Below are 16,693 nucleotides of genomic sequence, written 5' to 3' on the forward strand. Positions count from 1 at the left end.
TAAAAAAAAAATTATTTGACGGTTTACTGCTATTTTGGGCCCGTAGTATTTATAAGTTTTGACAGGTCTACCTGGCAATCTTATGAATGGGCTTTTCCCTCCTCCGATTGGCTGCCCATGGCTCACGTGATCCCAGGGGACGCATCGCACTAACTACGCCCCTGGGACACGCCAGCACTGCACGCCGGCAGCTGGGCCAGGCCCCGGAGTGGAATTCCACGGGGCCCTACAGCTCAACTGCCGGCGCGCAAGGTAAGTGCAGGTCGGGGGCTTACACCCGCGGGAAGCCCCCGACCCAAATTTCTGGGCCAGAGATTTTAGCATACTAAACTGGCTTGTATCAAATGAAAGAAACAAAGAAACAGGATTAGGCCATTCAGTCCCTTGAGCCAATTCCGCCATTCAATTAGATCATGACTGATCTGTATCTTAGCTCCATTTACCCACCTTTGATCCCTATCCCTTGATACCCTTAACCAACAAGGATCTATCAATCTCAGTCTTGACGATTGATCCAACATCCACAGCCTTTTAGGGGAGAGAGTTCCAGATTTCTACTACCCTTTGTGTGAAGAAGTGCGTCCTGATTTCACCCCTGAAAGGCCTAGCTCTAATGTTAAGATTATCCCTCCTTGTTCTGGACTGTCCCACCAGAGGAAATAGTTTCTCTGTGTTTACCCTATCGAATCCATTTATCATTTTAAACACCTCGATCAGATCACTCCTCAGCCTTCTAAGTCAAGGGAATACAACCCAAGTTTAAGTAACCGGCACTAATAATTTAACCCTTTAAGCCTGGTATCATTCTGGTGAATCTGCATTGTATCCTTTCCAAGGCCAATATATCCTTCCTGGGGTGTGGTGCCCAGAACTGAACGCAGTACTACAGATGGGGTCTGACTAAGGCTCTGTCCAACTGAAGCATAATTTCCTGCCCTTTGTATTCCAGCTTCCTTGAGATAAAGGCCAAAAATTCTATTAGTCTTTTTTAAATTACTTTTTGTACCTGTGCATTAGGTTTTAGTGATTTGTGTATCTGGACACCAAAATCCCTTTGCTCCTCCACAGTTTCTAGTGTCTTGCCATTTCGAAAATATTTCAATTTTTTATTCTTGGATCCAAAATGGATGAGCTCACATTGAAATCCATCTGCCACAGTTTTGCCCACTCACTTAATCTATGTCCCTTTGTAACTTCCTGCTCCTATTTACACAACTTACTGTTCCTCCTAACTTAGATCCCTTGTCTCTGCTATTTTTGCAAAGCAGTAATGCATTTTAAGTAAGCAGGTTGACACCTCCATTAAAATAGCTGAGAGAGGAATTGATGCAAATGTGTTAAGTGCTCATACAATAACAGTATCCACAGTCATTTCCAGGTTCCAATATCTGTGAAGCCTGTGTCTTATTTAAAAACCAGAAGTTAATGATTGTGCCAGGGACAGCAGCACAGTCATTTCATTGATTTACCAAACCTGGGGCTTTGTTATTGGGAGAGAACTCTTTGTACTAGCCCCACAAGGGAGGGATCAGGAAGCCCAGTACAAAGAGAGGCAAGCAACCTGACCAGTCCATAGCGGTTACACAGTGCGACTGGGGGCCCCCTCGTGTTCTTGCAGACAGAGAAGTGAAAACATTGCTGATGCTACAATGAGCTTCTCTTTTTCCTCCCGTGTTATTGGTGCTGGTGCCCACAGTATTTATATTGCCTTAATACAAAACCAAAATCTTGACCGCAATGAAATAGTATTTTAATTTTCAACATGGAGGGGCTGTAAATATAAAATGGTATTTTGGCCACAGTCCTGTTGTAATTCTGTCGGGACACATGGTGGAAGGGCCATGACTTAGGCTGCCAGGGGTATGGTGGGTCCAGGCTTTCCCCCGGCAGCTTCTGTCTACCTCAAATAAGGCCAGAGGAGTAGAAAGGGGTGTGACCAGGAGTGGGGACTCCCAAGGCCAAGAGTTTCCTCGGCTCCGGCCAGAAATCTGTCCGGCTGCGCGTTGGCGGCCAGTACACTGAGTGAGAGCAGACGTCGCTGAAGTGGTAGTTGGCTGTGTTTTCAAATCCCTCCATGGCCTCTGCCCTCCCTATTTCATGTTAAGCTTTAATATCATAAATAGTAATTTATAGCCTCATACGCCTAGGATAATTGATTATTAATAATTTTATGGATGCAATTTGAATATATTCCTTATCCTTAGTAATTCAAAACTGAACTGTGAAAGAAAGTGGAGCTGATCATCATTGTAATATTTCTGGTCTTCGGACTGGACCATCTTGTTCACAGCAGTATCGTTGGCTCTTTGTAGGAAGACAAAATCGCGCTGGGCATAGTTTCCCTGACCCTGTAAAAGGGGAGCTGAGTCTGCAGCCTCAGCAGCATTATCTAGCTGTGGGAAATGAGGAACAATGACTGAAATGCTAAGTGACCGTTCTGCCCAAACAGTCATAATTTAGGTTCAGTTGGCCTTTGAATTCAGAAAAGAAATCTCCTCCTGGACATACTGCACACATGAGGCTGCGATTGTCTGCTTTAGGCTGGAGTGGGTTATATAATTCTTCATGCATCATCGCAGCACTTTGTCTGCGGTTCAATACATCTTTTCTATTACTGCCAGACATGGTTGTTTGAAATTCCTGCAGCTTTTACGAACATTGAACTTAAAGGGAAGGCTTTCATAAGGGAACTAAGAGCGAACTGTTAACATTTTCATCGTTGTTGCTTTTTAAACCTCTCAGTGGTTGCCTTAATGAAGAGCTCATGTTTAAGGAGCACATTCTTAATGAGCTTTTCACCATCTTCAGTGATTAGAAATCACCATATTTCTCAGCTCCTGACTGCATTTTGACGTTGTTATTCAGCAGTGTTATTCAACTTATTGTTAATGCTCTGATCATTGACATGTTTGAGGGCTACTCCCAGAAATTGAATGCAAATGATGTTGGCCTGCAAATTTATTTTTTGTTCTGTCCTTGGGATGTGGGCAATGCTGGTAAATCCATACTAACTAGTGGTGGCAGTTTGTACAACCAAGTGGCTTGCTAGGCCACTTCAGACGGACTTAAGAGTCAAGCAGATAATGTGGGACTGGAGTCACCTGTAGACAAGAACGAGTAAGCTCCCTTCCCTGAAGGACATTTGTGAAACAGCTGGGCTTTTATGACATTCAATTGCACAACCTGCCACGCTAGGATTATGAACTCATGACTCAGGGTCGCTAGTCCAGTACCATCATGACGACACTATCATACCCTTACCATACATCCTCTTCTTAGGCAGTCCCTCGGAACTGAGGATGACTTGCTTCCACATTAAAAATGAGTTCTCAGGTGACTGATGAGTCCAATGCGGGACCTACAGTCTTTGTCACAGGTAGGGCAGACAGTGGTTGAAGGGGCGGGTGGGTGGGGTGCTTGGGTTGACGTGCACTCCTTGCGCTGCCTGCGCTTGGCTTCCGCTTGCTCCCGGTGAAGAGACTCGAGGTGTTCGGTGTTGTGTATGTACCTTTAAGAGAGAACTGTTTTACAGCTCCTGTATACTGTAGTACCGGCAGTGACCACACCTGTATATAAAGCCGGAGCAGGCTTCTGTACTTCAGTCATGAGACTACTCTACTCCAGTAAATACCTGTTGATTGTTAAGTTACAGCATCCGTGTAGTTCTTGGGGAAACATCCTATCTAAAGAATCATGGATCTAATAGTGGCGATGAGTGTCGATTCGAATCTACCTGCAACTCTGCATTTCCCTTCGAGGATTCGCTCCGGGAGGGCGGTGGAAGAAAGTCGAGGCCAGGAACACGGGCGTCGACCACGAGCAACCGCCCAGTCGTCCGGCAGAGAGTGAACATCGCAGGGGAGGCTATGGAGAGCCGGGCTTGGTTCCCCAGCCACGACGATCAGCAACAGACTGATGACAGGTACAGCGCAGATCCTTCCCGGACAGCGGCGGCTGGAGCCGACCGACGGCAGAGAAAAAGCCGAGCAGCGTCGACGGGGTAGAGGGTGAAGCGCACAGGGTGCAGCCGGGGGTTGAAAACCGAGCGGCGTCGAGGAAAAACAAAACGGAGAGAGAGAGGGTAAAGCAGCAGCCGGGTTCAGGACCGAGCGGCGGAAACGGGAAAGGCGCACAGAAAAAAAAAAACGCGCAGAGCACAGCCAGGGCTCAAGGGCTGAAAAGTGTCAGCGGGGAGAAGAAGGGAGAGCGTGGGAGGCGCCATTGAGCCGCGGAGAAGAAGGAAGAGCGCGGGAGACGCCATTTTTAGAAGCCGCAGCGGAGAAGAAGGGCGAGCGCGGGAAGAAAAGAAAACGCGGGAGACGCCATTTTGTGCCAGCGGAGAAGAAGGGAAAGCGCGGGAGATGCCATTTTTGACAGTTAAATCACACCCAGGGATGCCGAAGAGTGGCAGTATCTCTACGTTCGACAATGAAGTCGAAGATTGGGCGACATATGTGGAACGTATGGAGGTGTACTGCAGGGCGAATGAAGTGCCAGATGCTAGGAAAGCACTGGTTTTGTTAAACTCCATGGGTGCAAAAACTTATGGGTTACTGCGAAACCTAATAACCCCAGAGAAGCCTGTGAATAAGAATTTCGAAAGCATAGTAGAAATCCTCCAGGACCACTTAAACCCCACACCGCTGCTGATAGCAGAACGATTTAAGTTCCATAAAAGGAACCAACACAAAGACGAAAGCAATGCTGAGTACTTATCGGAACTGCGCAAGCTATCGAAACACTGCCAGTTTGGAGTGGGACTAGCAGATACGTTAAGGGACAAGTTTGTGTGTGGGCTTCAACGTGAACGAACCCAGAAACGGCTTCTATCAGAAAAGGATCTTACGCTGGACAAGGCTTTCAGTATGGCAGTATCACACGAAGCAGCCGCAAGGGGCGCTGCAGAGATACAACGGAGACCGCAAGAATATGGCACCAATGAAATGTCCTATGGAACAGGTAAGTGTTATCGCTGCGGCAGAACAACACATGACCAGAAGGATTGTTGGTTCAAGGACGAAGTGTGCAGATAGTGTGGAAAAGCAGGACAGATAGCAAGAGTCTGCAGGTCTGGGAAGAAAACCAACAGCAAGAAATCTCCACAGGAGAAGTACAAAAAGGTACACAAGGTGATGGACAGTAGTTCAGATGAACAGAAAAGTGACACAGACTCCGGAAGCAAGGAGCTGGGTTGTCTGAAACTACATAATGTAACCGAAATGGAGGATCACCAGACTATCTGGGTTACACTCAAGATAGACGGAGTCCAAGTGAAAATGGAATTGGACACAGGATCAGCCCTAACAGTCATAAACCAAAGGGACTACAAGCGGCTATTTTCACATATACCCTTGAAAGCTACAGAGATTGTCTTGAAGACGTACACGGGGCAAAAAGTCTACCCCAAAGGAAAAATAAGGGTGAAAGTGATATACAAAGGCCAGGAAATACCTAAAATGGACTTATATGTATTGCCAGATGGAGGACCACCACTGCTAGGACGTGAATGGATCCGGAAGATACAATTGGATTGGCATTCCATACAGGCACTGAAGGTTGAGGCCAAAAAGGATGACGACGTCACTCCTGGACGACTGTCAAAAATGCTAACTGACGCAAAAGAAGTGTTCCAGGAGGGACTCGGAACACTAAAAGGCATAACAGCAACGATTAAAATAGAGGAAAATGCAAACCCAAAGTTTCTTAAGGCCAGACCAGTGCCTTATGTGATCAGACCAGCCGTCGAAGCAGAGCTGGAAGGGTTGGAACGTTCAGGAGTACTGTCCAAAGTAGACTGGAGCGAGTGGGCTACACCCATCATTCCTGTAATGAAGAGGTCATTGAGTAATACGCCTGGGGAACCAAAGAAGGTCTGCATCTGTGGGGATTTTAAGGTGACAGTGAACCCAGTCCTTCACACGGTACAATATCCGCTTCCACGAATTGAGGATATTTTCGCCTCGCTATCTGGAGGTAAACGCTTCACCAAAATTGATCTAGCCCAGGCGTACTTGCAAATGGAGGCAGAAGAAGCCTCGAAACAATACCTCACGATCAACACTCATAAAGGTCTCTATCAATACAACCGGCTGGTGTTCGGGGTAGCATCGGCTCCGGCTATTTGGCAAAGGGCAATGGATCAAGTCCTGCAAGGGATTCCAGGGACCCAGTGTTATTTGGACGACATCCTGGTCACGGGCGAAAATGACAGTGATCACCTCGCCAACTTGGAGAAGGTGCTCACTAGATTAAAGGAATATGGGCTACGAGCTAATCGCCACAAGTGCAAGTTTTTCCAGAAGCAGATCTCGTATTGTGGCCACGTCATCGATGAAGAGGGGTTACATAAGTCCCCTGAAAAGATTGAGGCAGTAGTCAAGGCTCCAGCACTGGAAAATGTGTCACAACTGAGGTCGTTCCTCGGGCTGGTAAACTACTACCGTAAGTTCTTACCAAATTTGTCCATGGTATTACACCCACTGAACACCCTACTGCAAACAGGGGTGCCATGAAAGTGGAATGACGAACGTAGACGAGCTTTCCAGAAGTGTAAAGAATTGATCACATCAAAAGAGGTGTTGGCCCATTTGAACCCAGCACTACCAATTCGTTTGGCATGTGATGCATCCCCCTATGGTATTGGAGCGGTGCTGTCGCACAAATTCCCAGACGGGTTGGCGAGGCCAGTAGCCTTTGCGTCGCGGTCACTAACCTCAGCCGAGCGCAACTATGCCCAGATTGACAGGGAGGCCCTCAGCCTAGTATGGGGAGTAAAAAAATTCAACCACTATCTGCATGGGCAGAAGTTCACCTTGCTGACTGACCACCAACCACTTGTCTCCATCTTTAATCCTAAGAAGGGCGTTCCAGTGATGACTGCACAACGGTTACAAAGATGGTCCCTGTTTCTAGGGGCGAATCAATATGAAATAGAATATAAAGCCACGAAACAGCATGGAAACGCTGATGGGCTATCACGCCTGCCACTGCCTACTGTGGAAGAAGCACCAGCAGTGGACCCACCAGCAGTGGACCCTATCGAGATATTTTATTCATCAATAATTGAACGATTGCCAGTAACGAACGCGATATAGAGAAGGAGACCCGCAATGATCCGACACTGGCTCGGGTATATGATTTGACGGTGAGGGGATGGCCAACACATGGCGACTCACTGTTGCCAGCATTCTCATCCAGAAGAGAACAGCTGTCAGTATGCCAGGGGACAGTGATGTGTGGATCCTGAGTGGTGATTCCACCCAAGTTAAGGGAGAGAGTGCTAAATGAGCTTCATGAAGGTCATCTGGGAGGGGTGAAAATGAAAAGCCTTGCTAGGGCTTATGTGTGGTGGCCAGGGATCGATCAACAAATCGAGGACCTAACCAAGAGCTGCTCAGGATGCCAGAAGGTCCAAAATGCACCACCACATGCCCCTCTACACCCATGGGAGTGGCCCTCCTCTCCATGGCAACGGGTGCATATTGATTTTGCTGGTCCATTCATGGACTCAATGTTCTTAATAGCAGTGGATGCTCACTCGAAATGGCCTGAGATGATAAAAATGTCCTCAACCACTACAGAGAAAACGATTGCAGTCCTACGGACCATATTTGCCAGGAACGGCTTGCCAGAGCAGATTTGCTCTGATAATGGACCACAGTTTGTGTCCGAAGAGTTTCGAAAATTTATGAGAAGGAATGGGGTAAGGCATTACACATCTGCCCCGTATCATCCAGCCACAAATGGATTGGCTGAAAGGTTCGTACAAACCTTTAAAAAGGCGATAAAGGCCATGTGCGACGATGAAATTCCACTACAGCATAAGGTGGACAATTTCCTATTAGCCTACAGAAATGCGACACATGCAGTTACCAACCAGACCCCGGCCATGATGTTATTTAACTGAAGGTTGAGATCTTGTCTGGATTTGCTCAGACCCAATGTGCGAAGAAATGTTGAGGATAAACAATTCCAGCACATCAATGAGAAGCCGAGAAGGAGCTTCAATGTAGGACAACCAGTCTTGGCCCGTGACTACCGAACAGAGAAATGGCAACCCGGAACGATATGCACAAGGCAGGGGCCATTAATGTACACAGTGGATGTCGGGGAGAACATTGTGAGATGCCACGTCGATCAGATCTTAGCGTCACAGGAACGAGTCAACCCCATGTCTCGAGTACCTGGGGATGAACCCGACATACCGGTAGCATCTACCTCCGAACCAGCAGCAGTGGAAACCGATGAACTAACCGACGAAAAGGGGCCAGAATCGCCTCCGCACCAAGAACAAGAACCTCAGGAAAGGCGCTATCCCGAAAGGATCAGGAAGCCGCCCCAAGACTGAATCTATAAATGGACTATTTTCAGTTAATGTTGCATGTTAAAAATGTTAATTGTTAAATGAATGTTATGGTACTGTTAATCTAAAAGGGGAGGAATTGTTGTGTATGTACCTTTAAGAGAGAACTGTTTTACAGCTCCTGTATACTGTAGTACCGGCAGTGACCACACCTGTATATAAAGCCGAAGCAGGCTTCTGTACTTCAGTCTTGAGACTACTCTACTCCAGTAAACACCTGTTGATTGTTAAGTTACAGCATCCGTGTAGTTCTTGGGGAAACATCCTATTTAAAGAATCACGGATCTAACATTCGGCGCCTTCCCGGATGCTTCTCCTCCACTTTGTGCGGTCTTGGGCCAGGGATTCACAGGTGTTGGTGGGGATGTTACACTTTTTCAAGGAGGCTTTGAGGGTGTCCTTGAAGCGTTTCCTCTGCCCACCTGGGGCTCTCTTGCTGTGTCGGAGTTCCGAGTAGAGCGTTTGTTTTGGGAGTCTCGTATCGGGCATGCGGACAATGTGACCCGTCCATCGGAGCTGATCGAGCGTGGTCAAAGCTTCAATGCTGGGGATGTTGGCCTGAGCAAGAACACTGACGTTGGTGCGCCTATCCTGCCAATGGATTTGCAGGATCTTGCCGAGGCAGCGTTGGTGGTACCTCTCCAGTGCTTTGAGGTGCCTGCTGCACATGGTCCATGTCTCTGAGGCATACAGCAGGGTGGGTATCACTGCTGCTCTGCAGACCATGAGCTTAGTGCCGGGTTTGAGGTCCTGGTCTTCAAACACTCTCTTCCTCAGGCGACCGAAGGCTGCACTGGCACACTGAAGGCGGTGTTGGACTTCGTCGTCGACATCTGCCCTTGTTGACAGTAGGCTCCCGAGGTATGGAAAGAGGTGCACGTTATCCAAGGCCTTGTCATGGATTTTGATAATCAGGGGGCAGTACTGTGTGTGGGGGCAGGTTGGTAGAGGACCTTTGTCTTACGGATGTTTAGTGTAAGACCCATGCTCTCATACGCTTCGGTTAAGGTGTTGACGATGGTTTGGAGTTCGACATCCGATTGAGCGCAGACGCAAGCATCGTCTGATTATGAGCTCATGACTCGGGTTCGCTAGTCCAGTACCATCATGACGACACTATCATACCCTTACCATACATAGTGGGTTCCTGATGAAGGGCAGAAAACCGATATACTACTTAGTTCTTTGAAAACTGTGGCTTAGGAATGCCGATTGGAGATGAATGTTTAATACATTTATACAACACTCCTCTCTTTTCTATTTTAATGAAGGCTTTCACTCCGTTAAAGTAAGCAGATAAAGACTTCTGTTGAAGCAGCAGAGAAATGTCATGCAAAGCCTCCTCTTTGACCATGTCTTCAGTCTCGTTCAGCTACTACTCGCCATTTGTTTCTGTCTCTATGATGGAACGAGAGACATTTACTATTTTAAATGAAAGCTGTTGATAGGATCGTTAAGCATTCCTCCAACAGTAATTTCTAAGGAACGTAAATCCTATAGATTTGATTGAGCCCTTTCACTGGTGCTAAGGATGCTGGTACAGCCTCCACTTCCTAGCCATATTCCCCTGCCTTCTCTCATTTGGACAGCAAGAATAGGAGTGGAGACAGCACAGCTTCCCAACTCTGGAGCCTCAGGATCATAGATGTCAAGGGCCACAAATGAGGAGAAGGTGGAGTGCAAGTGAGTTTTGAAGAGAGTGAGAGTATCAGTGATACATATTACTCAGCATTATCCCCAGCAAAATTAATCCAAAGCAGCCAATGGAGGTTAAGTGGAAGATTCCATTCGGCCCACCCCTTCATAGAAATCTACAGTCCCCCCATCACAGCATCTAATTGCCTCTTGAATGACCCCGTGGGTTTTGCCTCCATTTCCCCATTTTGACGACCAATCCAGGAATCAATCAATCCGATATGCTTCTCCTGAACTTTCCTTGTACCAGTTTGTGCCTACGTCCCTTTGTCCTGCAGTCATGGTTAAATTTTAAGCAGTGTTCAGGATTGACCTCTTCTCAAAGCCATCGAGTGAGATACATAAATATTTCCACAGCCCATGTGACTGTGATAAAACACCATCTTTTCAGATGTCTGATCATGTCTGTAGCAATTATGCTCAAAATTACAAAACACAGTCTGGCGGAATTCAGCCCCGTTGACATAGTCACCTGGAATTTCCACAGGGTTCACCAGCAGAAAATCGAAACATTTACGCCATTTCTCCAGGGTATCCATTGAAGTTGTGCAAGCAGATTAGGAGAACCCTGCACAAATGCAGGGCCAACACATTTAAACTGAAAGCCCCCCACCCCACCCCCGCCATCTAAAATGACAGACGACATTGTGCCCATGCCCAGCCTTGTAATCGTGATGTCCAATCACCCTACAATGTCAGAAACCTTCCCCCATCCCCGCGATGTCAGACTTACCTGACATCTGCTCCCCGGCTGCCTTCCCGCCCGACAGACAACAAGTCTGTCAATCTGGCTGGCTATCGGGCGGCAAACCTGTTGAATAAATTTAAAAGACCTCCTGCTGTTAATTTCTGCAGGATGTTCGGGAAACCCTTACATCTGGGTTTCCCGTCCAAAAATCTCCCCCGCCATCCCCCCTGCCCTCTTCCTAGCCCCGAATAAATATGGGGGCCTTAATCTTCTCAAGGCATGCTAGAGATGGACAATAAATGCTGCCTTGCCAGCACTGCACACATCCAAAGGACAATATGAAAAAAACACATCCAGAGAAAAAAAGACAATGTTGGAGTTCCCCAGTTATCAGTGAAAGTTTGGCCTGTATGTAATGATTCCTATTGGGAACTTCACAGGGGAGGACTCAAACCAAAACAGAATCTGGCAATAAGAAGTCATTTTAACAAACATCAACTTCCTTTTAAATAATTTCATTTTTCTTGCATTTCAAGCAAACTTGTTCAAAAGGGCTCACGATAAAAGTCACTGTACCCGTTTTGAGTTTTATGTCACAATATGTGTTGATTCGTTTAGTGTGTCAGAACACCCTGCTACAAATTTAATGGCTAACTAAGCCCTTTGGTGAGCTGTTCCTTTCACTATGTTGCTCATTTTTCTCTCCACTAAATTTACTGTCAGTGCCTCTTAGCTGAGTTCTTCTTGTTACATCACTAGGCACTCACTTATTTAGGTTGACAATGACATTGCTAGGAAGCTGTTTTTATGCGAGAATTTTGACAGATTATAAAATTGACAATCAGAATAGCTCTTACCCATCCCCCTGCCCCATATCAACATCAGCAATGAAATGCGAAGGAGGTTATGTGACGTGGGTATCACAGGAAAATTATGTGACCGGCCTGATACCATTTATCTCTCAGTCACAGCATCTAGAGATACCATAGCAACCCAGCAGAACCAAGTACATCACTGGGACAATTAAATGGGTAGAAAAATGAGGGATGTCACAGAAGGAATGGCTTCACCACTGGAGGTTACTGTCTCTTTAAGTGGCTCATGCGCACAATGTACAGGGGTATCAGCGCCTAGAAGTGACTGGTGACGACAAAGCTGTATTATTGGACTGTGAAACGAGTGCATGGAGTGATCGTCTGCTGAAATCGGTGATGGTTATTTCAAGGCATCGGTCTGTGGGCACTGCCTGTAATAGGTGACCGCAGATACTGCACTATGGGAGGCGTGAACCTGTTTCAAATGAATGTGTTGACGGCCCCATTAAAATAGCAGGGGAACGGCGTACAACAGCACTGAAAGATCATCCACTGGAACACAGCCAGTAACTTTGACCCTATAATGGTGCACCCGTTGCCTAAGGACAGAAGGAAATCAGAGAATATATCATTGCTGTCTCATTTGTAAATGAAATGCACAATCTTTTACAAAATAAATGTTTTAAATGGTATGGGGAAAGGGGAATGAGACCAAATGTTCTTGCAGAGAGCTGATGAAGGAGTGATAGGAGAAAAGGCTAACTTTTGTGCTGTAAGATTCGGTGATTCTATAATGTTAATTCATACTAGGATTGGAGGGAGGAATTAATTATTTTTCACTTTCTTATTTCCGTTCCTTCCCTTCCAGTTTCCCTTCAGATATTCTCCAATTCAGTGCAAGACTTCACCTTACAGAAAGGCAATGGATTTCATCCTTTACGATGATAAATTCTGCTGTAAGGTAACTAAACTTCTGTCCTGGGATTTGGCAAGACTCTGGGTATGTGCTCTCACTTCCCGAAACATTGAGGTTAGGAACAGCAGCACTAACTAACTAACATGCTCTGAAATTACACAGTGGGACACAAGCACACAAACGCTTAACAAGTTCACCTCAAACATATGAAATAAAATTTCTACTAGTTTAGCCATTTTAAAATAAATGGTTGGTTGCCTCCGTTAAAATAGTGGAGAGAGGAATCCCAGAATTGGGAAGGGACATATTCTGTCTTATTCCTCTTAATGGATCTTCACCAGAATCCTAGACAATGAATACAGTAAATGACTTGACTTTACTCTGCACTGAGACACTGCACCCCATTCTCATTTGAGAACTGGTGGGCCTACCTTATTGCTTAATGGCTATATTAGCTCAGTTCTAACAGAGAACGTAATCAGCGGTTCCTCCCTCTCCCAGCTCCTATTAGAAAGTATTACTGTAGAGCGTTAGTTCTCTTTATGGTTAGAATAGTAGCTAGTCTCAGTCAGTTCATCCACCTACAGAAGCTCACCTTCGTCTGGTCTGGTCACCTTATCATCAGGTGCGTACCCAATAGCAGCTAGTCCCAGTCGATTCATCCACCTAAAGAAGCAACGGAGAGGCAGAGGGAAAAAAAGCACACGCAGGATTAATTACAATGATTTAATTTGCAATAGTCAGCCATTCTTTAAATAGCAAGAATTAAAACAGCCAAAATGTGTCTGATATTTTTAACAGGCATTTGAAACCTTTGCCAATGGAAAGTGACCCACGTTATATGAGAAGTTCTGTTCCATTTGTTTGTTGTCTTCACAGGAGAATTAATGACATTGTTCAGTTTTTAATGGAAGTTGTTAATGGAATTCCCTCTTTATCACAGTGTTGCTGGCGTCTCTGTCACACACTGCTTCTTTGTGCAGATATTAACTGTCACTGGGGTGATACTTCACCAGATCTGGCTGGGCCACAACTAGCATTATTGGGCCTCGCTCTCCTCTGCCTAAATTGCCCATTACTCCAGGATCATCCTGGAGAGCAAAGATATCTCCCGGCTTCTTAAACTTCTCTCTCTTTCCCCCTCCAACAGGTGCAAGGAGTTCATGGACTTCTTTGCCACCAAGATTGAGATGATCCGTTCAGCTGTTTTCCTCCCTTTCACCTGACCCACCAAGCCAAACCTCCCCCTAGGTTCCCGTTGCCCTATCCTTGATCCCGTATTTTTCTCTAGTTTTTCTCCTATCTCCCCTTATACCCTCTCCAATTCCATCTTGAACATGAGACCCACCTCCTGCTCTCTGGACCCTTTTCCCACTAAACTGCTGACCATCCAACTTCCATTCCCGGCCACCATGCTAACTGACATTGTAAATGGTTCCCTCTCCTCATGTACTGCCCCTCTCGCTTTCAAATCTGGTATCATTATACCAGTGCAGTGTTGAGGGAGTGCTGCACTGTCAGAGGTGCCGTCTTTCAGATGAGACGTTAAACTGAGGCCCCGTCTGTTCTCTCAGGTGGACGTAAAAGATCCCATGGCACTATTTTGAAGAAGAGCAGGGGAGTTATCCCTGGTGTCCTGGCCAATATTTATCCCTCAATCAACATAACAAAACAGATTATATGGATATTATCACATTGCTGTTTGTGGGACCTTGCTGTGTGCAAATTGGATGCCGCATTTCCCACATTACAACAGTGACTACACTCTAAAAGTATTTCATTGGCTGTAAAGCGCTTTAAGACGTCCGGTGGTCGTGAAAGGCATTATATAAATGCAAGTCTTTCTTTCTTCAAGAAATGTACCCTTGACCCCTCTGCCCTTTAAACTACTGCCTTATCTCCAACCTCTCTTTCCTCTCCAAAGTCCTTGAATGTGTTGTTGTCTCCCAAATCTGTGCCCATCTTTCCTGGAACCCATGGTTGAATTTCTCCAATTAGGTTTCCACTCTTGCCACAGCAATGGAATGCTGTTAATCAAAGTGACAAATAGCATCTTCTGTGACTGTGATGGTGCATTATCCTTCCTCAATCTCTCTGCAGCCTCTGACACAGTTGACCACACCATCCTTCTCCAACGCTTCTCATCCTTTGTCTATTCAGCGGGACTGCCGTTGTTTGTTTCCAATCTTACCTATGCCATTGTAGCCAGAGCATATCCAGCAATGGCTTCTCCTCCCACGCCTGCACTGTTACCTCAGTCCCCAAATGACCTATCCTTGACCCTCTCCTCTTCCTCATCTACATGCTAATCATTTGGCAACATCATCCGAATACATGGGGCCCGGCACGACCTCTCCACCACCTCTCTTGACCACTCCAGTGCTTCTGTGTTTCCAGACTGCTTGTCCGACATCCAGTCTTGGATGATCTACAATTTCCTCCAGTTAAACTTTAGGAAGGCTGAAGCCATTATCATTGGCTCCCACCACAAACTCTACATTCAGCACTAATTCCATCCCACTCCCCGGCCACTGTCTCAGGTTGAACTGGACTGTTCACAATCTCGCCATCTTATTTCGACTTTCCAACCCCATATCCTCTCCATTACAAAGACCACCTACTTCCATCTCCATAACATCGTCTGCCTCCACCCCTGCTGCTGAAACCCACATCCATGCCATTGTCACCTCTAGATTCGACTATTGCAATGTTCTCCTGATCAGCCTCCCATCCTCAATTCTACATAAACTTTAGCTCATCCAAAACATCCTATCTCGCCTGAAGTTTCACTCACCCATCACTCCTGTCCTTGCTGACCTACACTGGCTCCCAGTCCCTAAACGCATTCAATTTAAAATTCTCATCCTCGTGTTTAAATCTCACCATGGCTCTGAAACCTCCTCCAGCCCAACAACCTCACCCCACCACCAACATGGGAGTGTGTCAGTATTTTCAGGGAGTTTGTATGAGTGTGTCAGTATTTTCATTCGGTACCTGGAAGGGTGATAATATCTGTATGTGGTCCATGGGAGTGTGCCACGATTTACAGGGGATCCCTGAGAGTGTCAGTATTTGGAGGAAATCCCTGGGGATATATCAGTATTTGAAGGAGGTCCCTAAGAGTGTGTCAGTATTTACATGGAGGTTCCTAGGAGTGTGTCAGTACTTGTAGGGGTTCACAGGAGTGCATCAATACTTGTAGGGGGTCCCTGGAGTGTGTAAGTATTTGTAGGGAGTTCCCCGGAGAGCATCAGTACTTTGTAGGAGGGCCCTAGGAGTTTGCCAGTATTTGTCGGGTGTCCCTTTGTGCGTCAGTACTTGTAGGGGGTCCCTAGAGCATGTCAGTACTTGTCGGGGGTCCCTGGACTGTGTCAGTATTTGTAGGGGGTCCCAGGAGTGCGGAAGTATTTGTAGGGGGTTCCTGGAGTGAGTCAGTATTTGTCGAAGGTCCCTGGAGTGCATCAGTACTTGTAGGGGGTCCCTGGAGTGAGTCAGTACTTGGAGGGGGTCCCTCGAGTGAATCAGTATTTGCAGGGGGTCCCTGGAGTGAGTCAGTATTTGCAGGGGGTCCCTGGAGTGAGTCAGTACTTGTAGGGGGTCCCTGGACTGCGCCAGTACTTGCAGGAGGTCCCTGGAGTGAGTCAGTATTTGCAGGGGGTCCCTGGAGTGAGTCAGTACTTGTAGGGGGTCCCTGGAGTGCGTTAGTATTTGTAGGGGGTCCCTGAAGTGAGTCAGTACTTGTAGGGGGTCCCTGGAGTGCGTTAGTATTTGTAGGGGGTCCCTGAAGTGAGTCAGTATATGTAGGGGGTCCCTGGAGTGAGTCAGTATTTGTCGGGGGTCCCTGGAGTGCGTTCGTATTTGTAGGGGGTCCCTGAAGTGAGTCAGTATATGTAGGGGGTCCCTGGAGTGAGTCAGTATTTGTCGGGGGTCCCTGGAGTGAGTCAGTATTTGTAGGGGTCCCTGGAGTGAGTCAGTACTTGTAGGGGGTCCCCGGAGTGCGTCAGTATTTGTAGGGGGTCCCTGGAGTGAGTCGGTATTTGTAGGGGGGTCCCTGGAGTGAGTCGATATTTGCAGGGGGTCCCTGGAGTGAGTCGGTATTTGTAGGGGGTCCCTGGAGTGAGTCAGTATTTGTAGCGGGTCCCGTTGCTAGTCAGTATTTGTCGGGGGTCCCTGGAGTGTGTCAGTATTTGTCGGGGGTCCCTGGAGTGAGTCAGTAC

General features: G+C 46.8%; 1 protein-coding gene across 3 annotated transcripts in view; it reads right to left on the bottom strand.

The window, feature by feature from the left end:
• LOC147124941 (connector enhancer of kinase suppressor of ras 2) overlaps positions 1 to 16,693 on the bottom strand; it is a 1,271,510-nt gene that overhangs the window by 48,822 nt on the left and 1,205,995 nt on the right. For all 3 annotated transcript variants that reach the window (XM_085995047.1, XM_085995029.1, XM_085995038.1), the window contains one exon: positions 13,072 to 13,142. In XM_085995047.1, coding sequence (XP_085851173.1) covers positions 13,072 to 13,142 — 71 coding nt within the window. The remainder of the gene's footprint in view (positions 1 to 13,071; positions 13,143 to 16,693) is intronic.

This window comes from Somniosus microcephalus, chromosome 1 (assembly GCF_052327205.1).
Source record: "Somniosus microcephalus isolate GS21.2 chromosome 1, FLI_Smic_1.0, whole genome shotgun sequence".
Classification (NCBI taxonomy): Eukaryota; Metazoa; Chordata; class Chondrichthyes; order Squaliformes; family Somniosidae; genus Somniosus; species Somniosus microcephalus.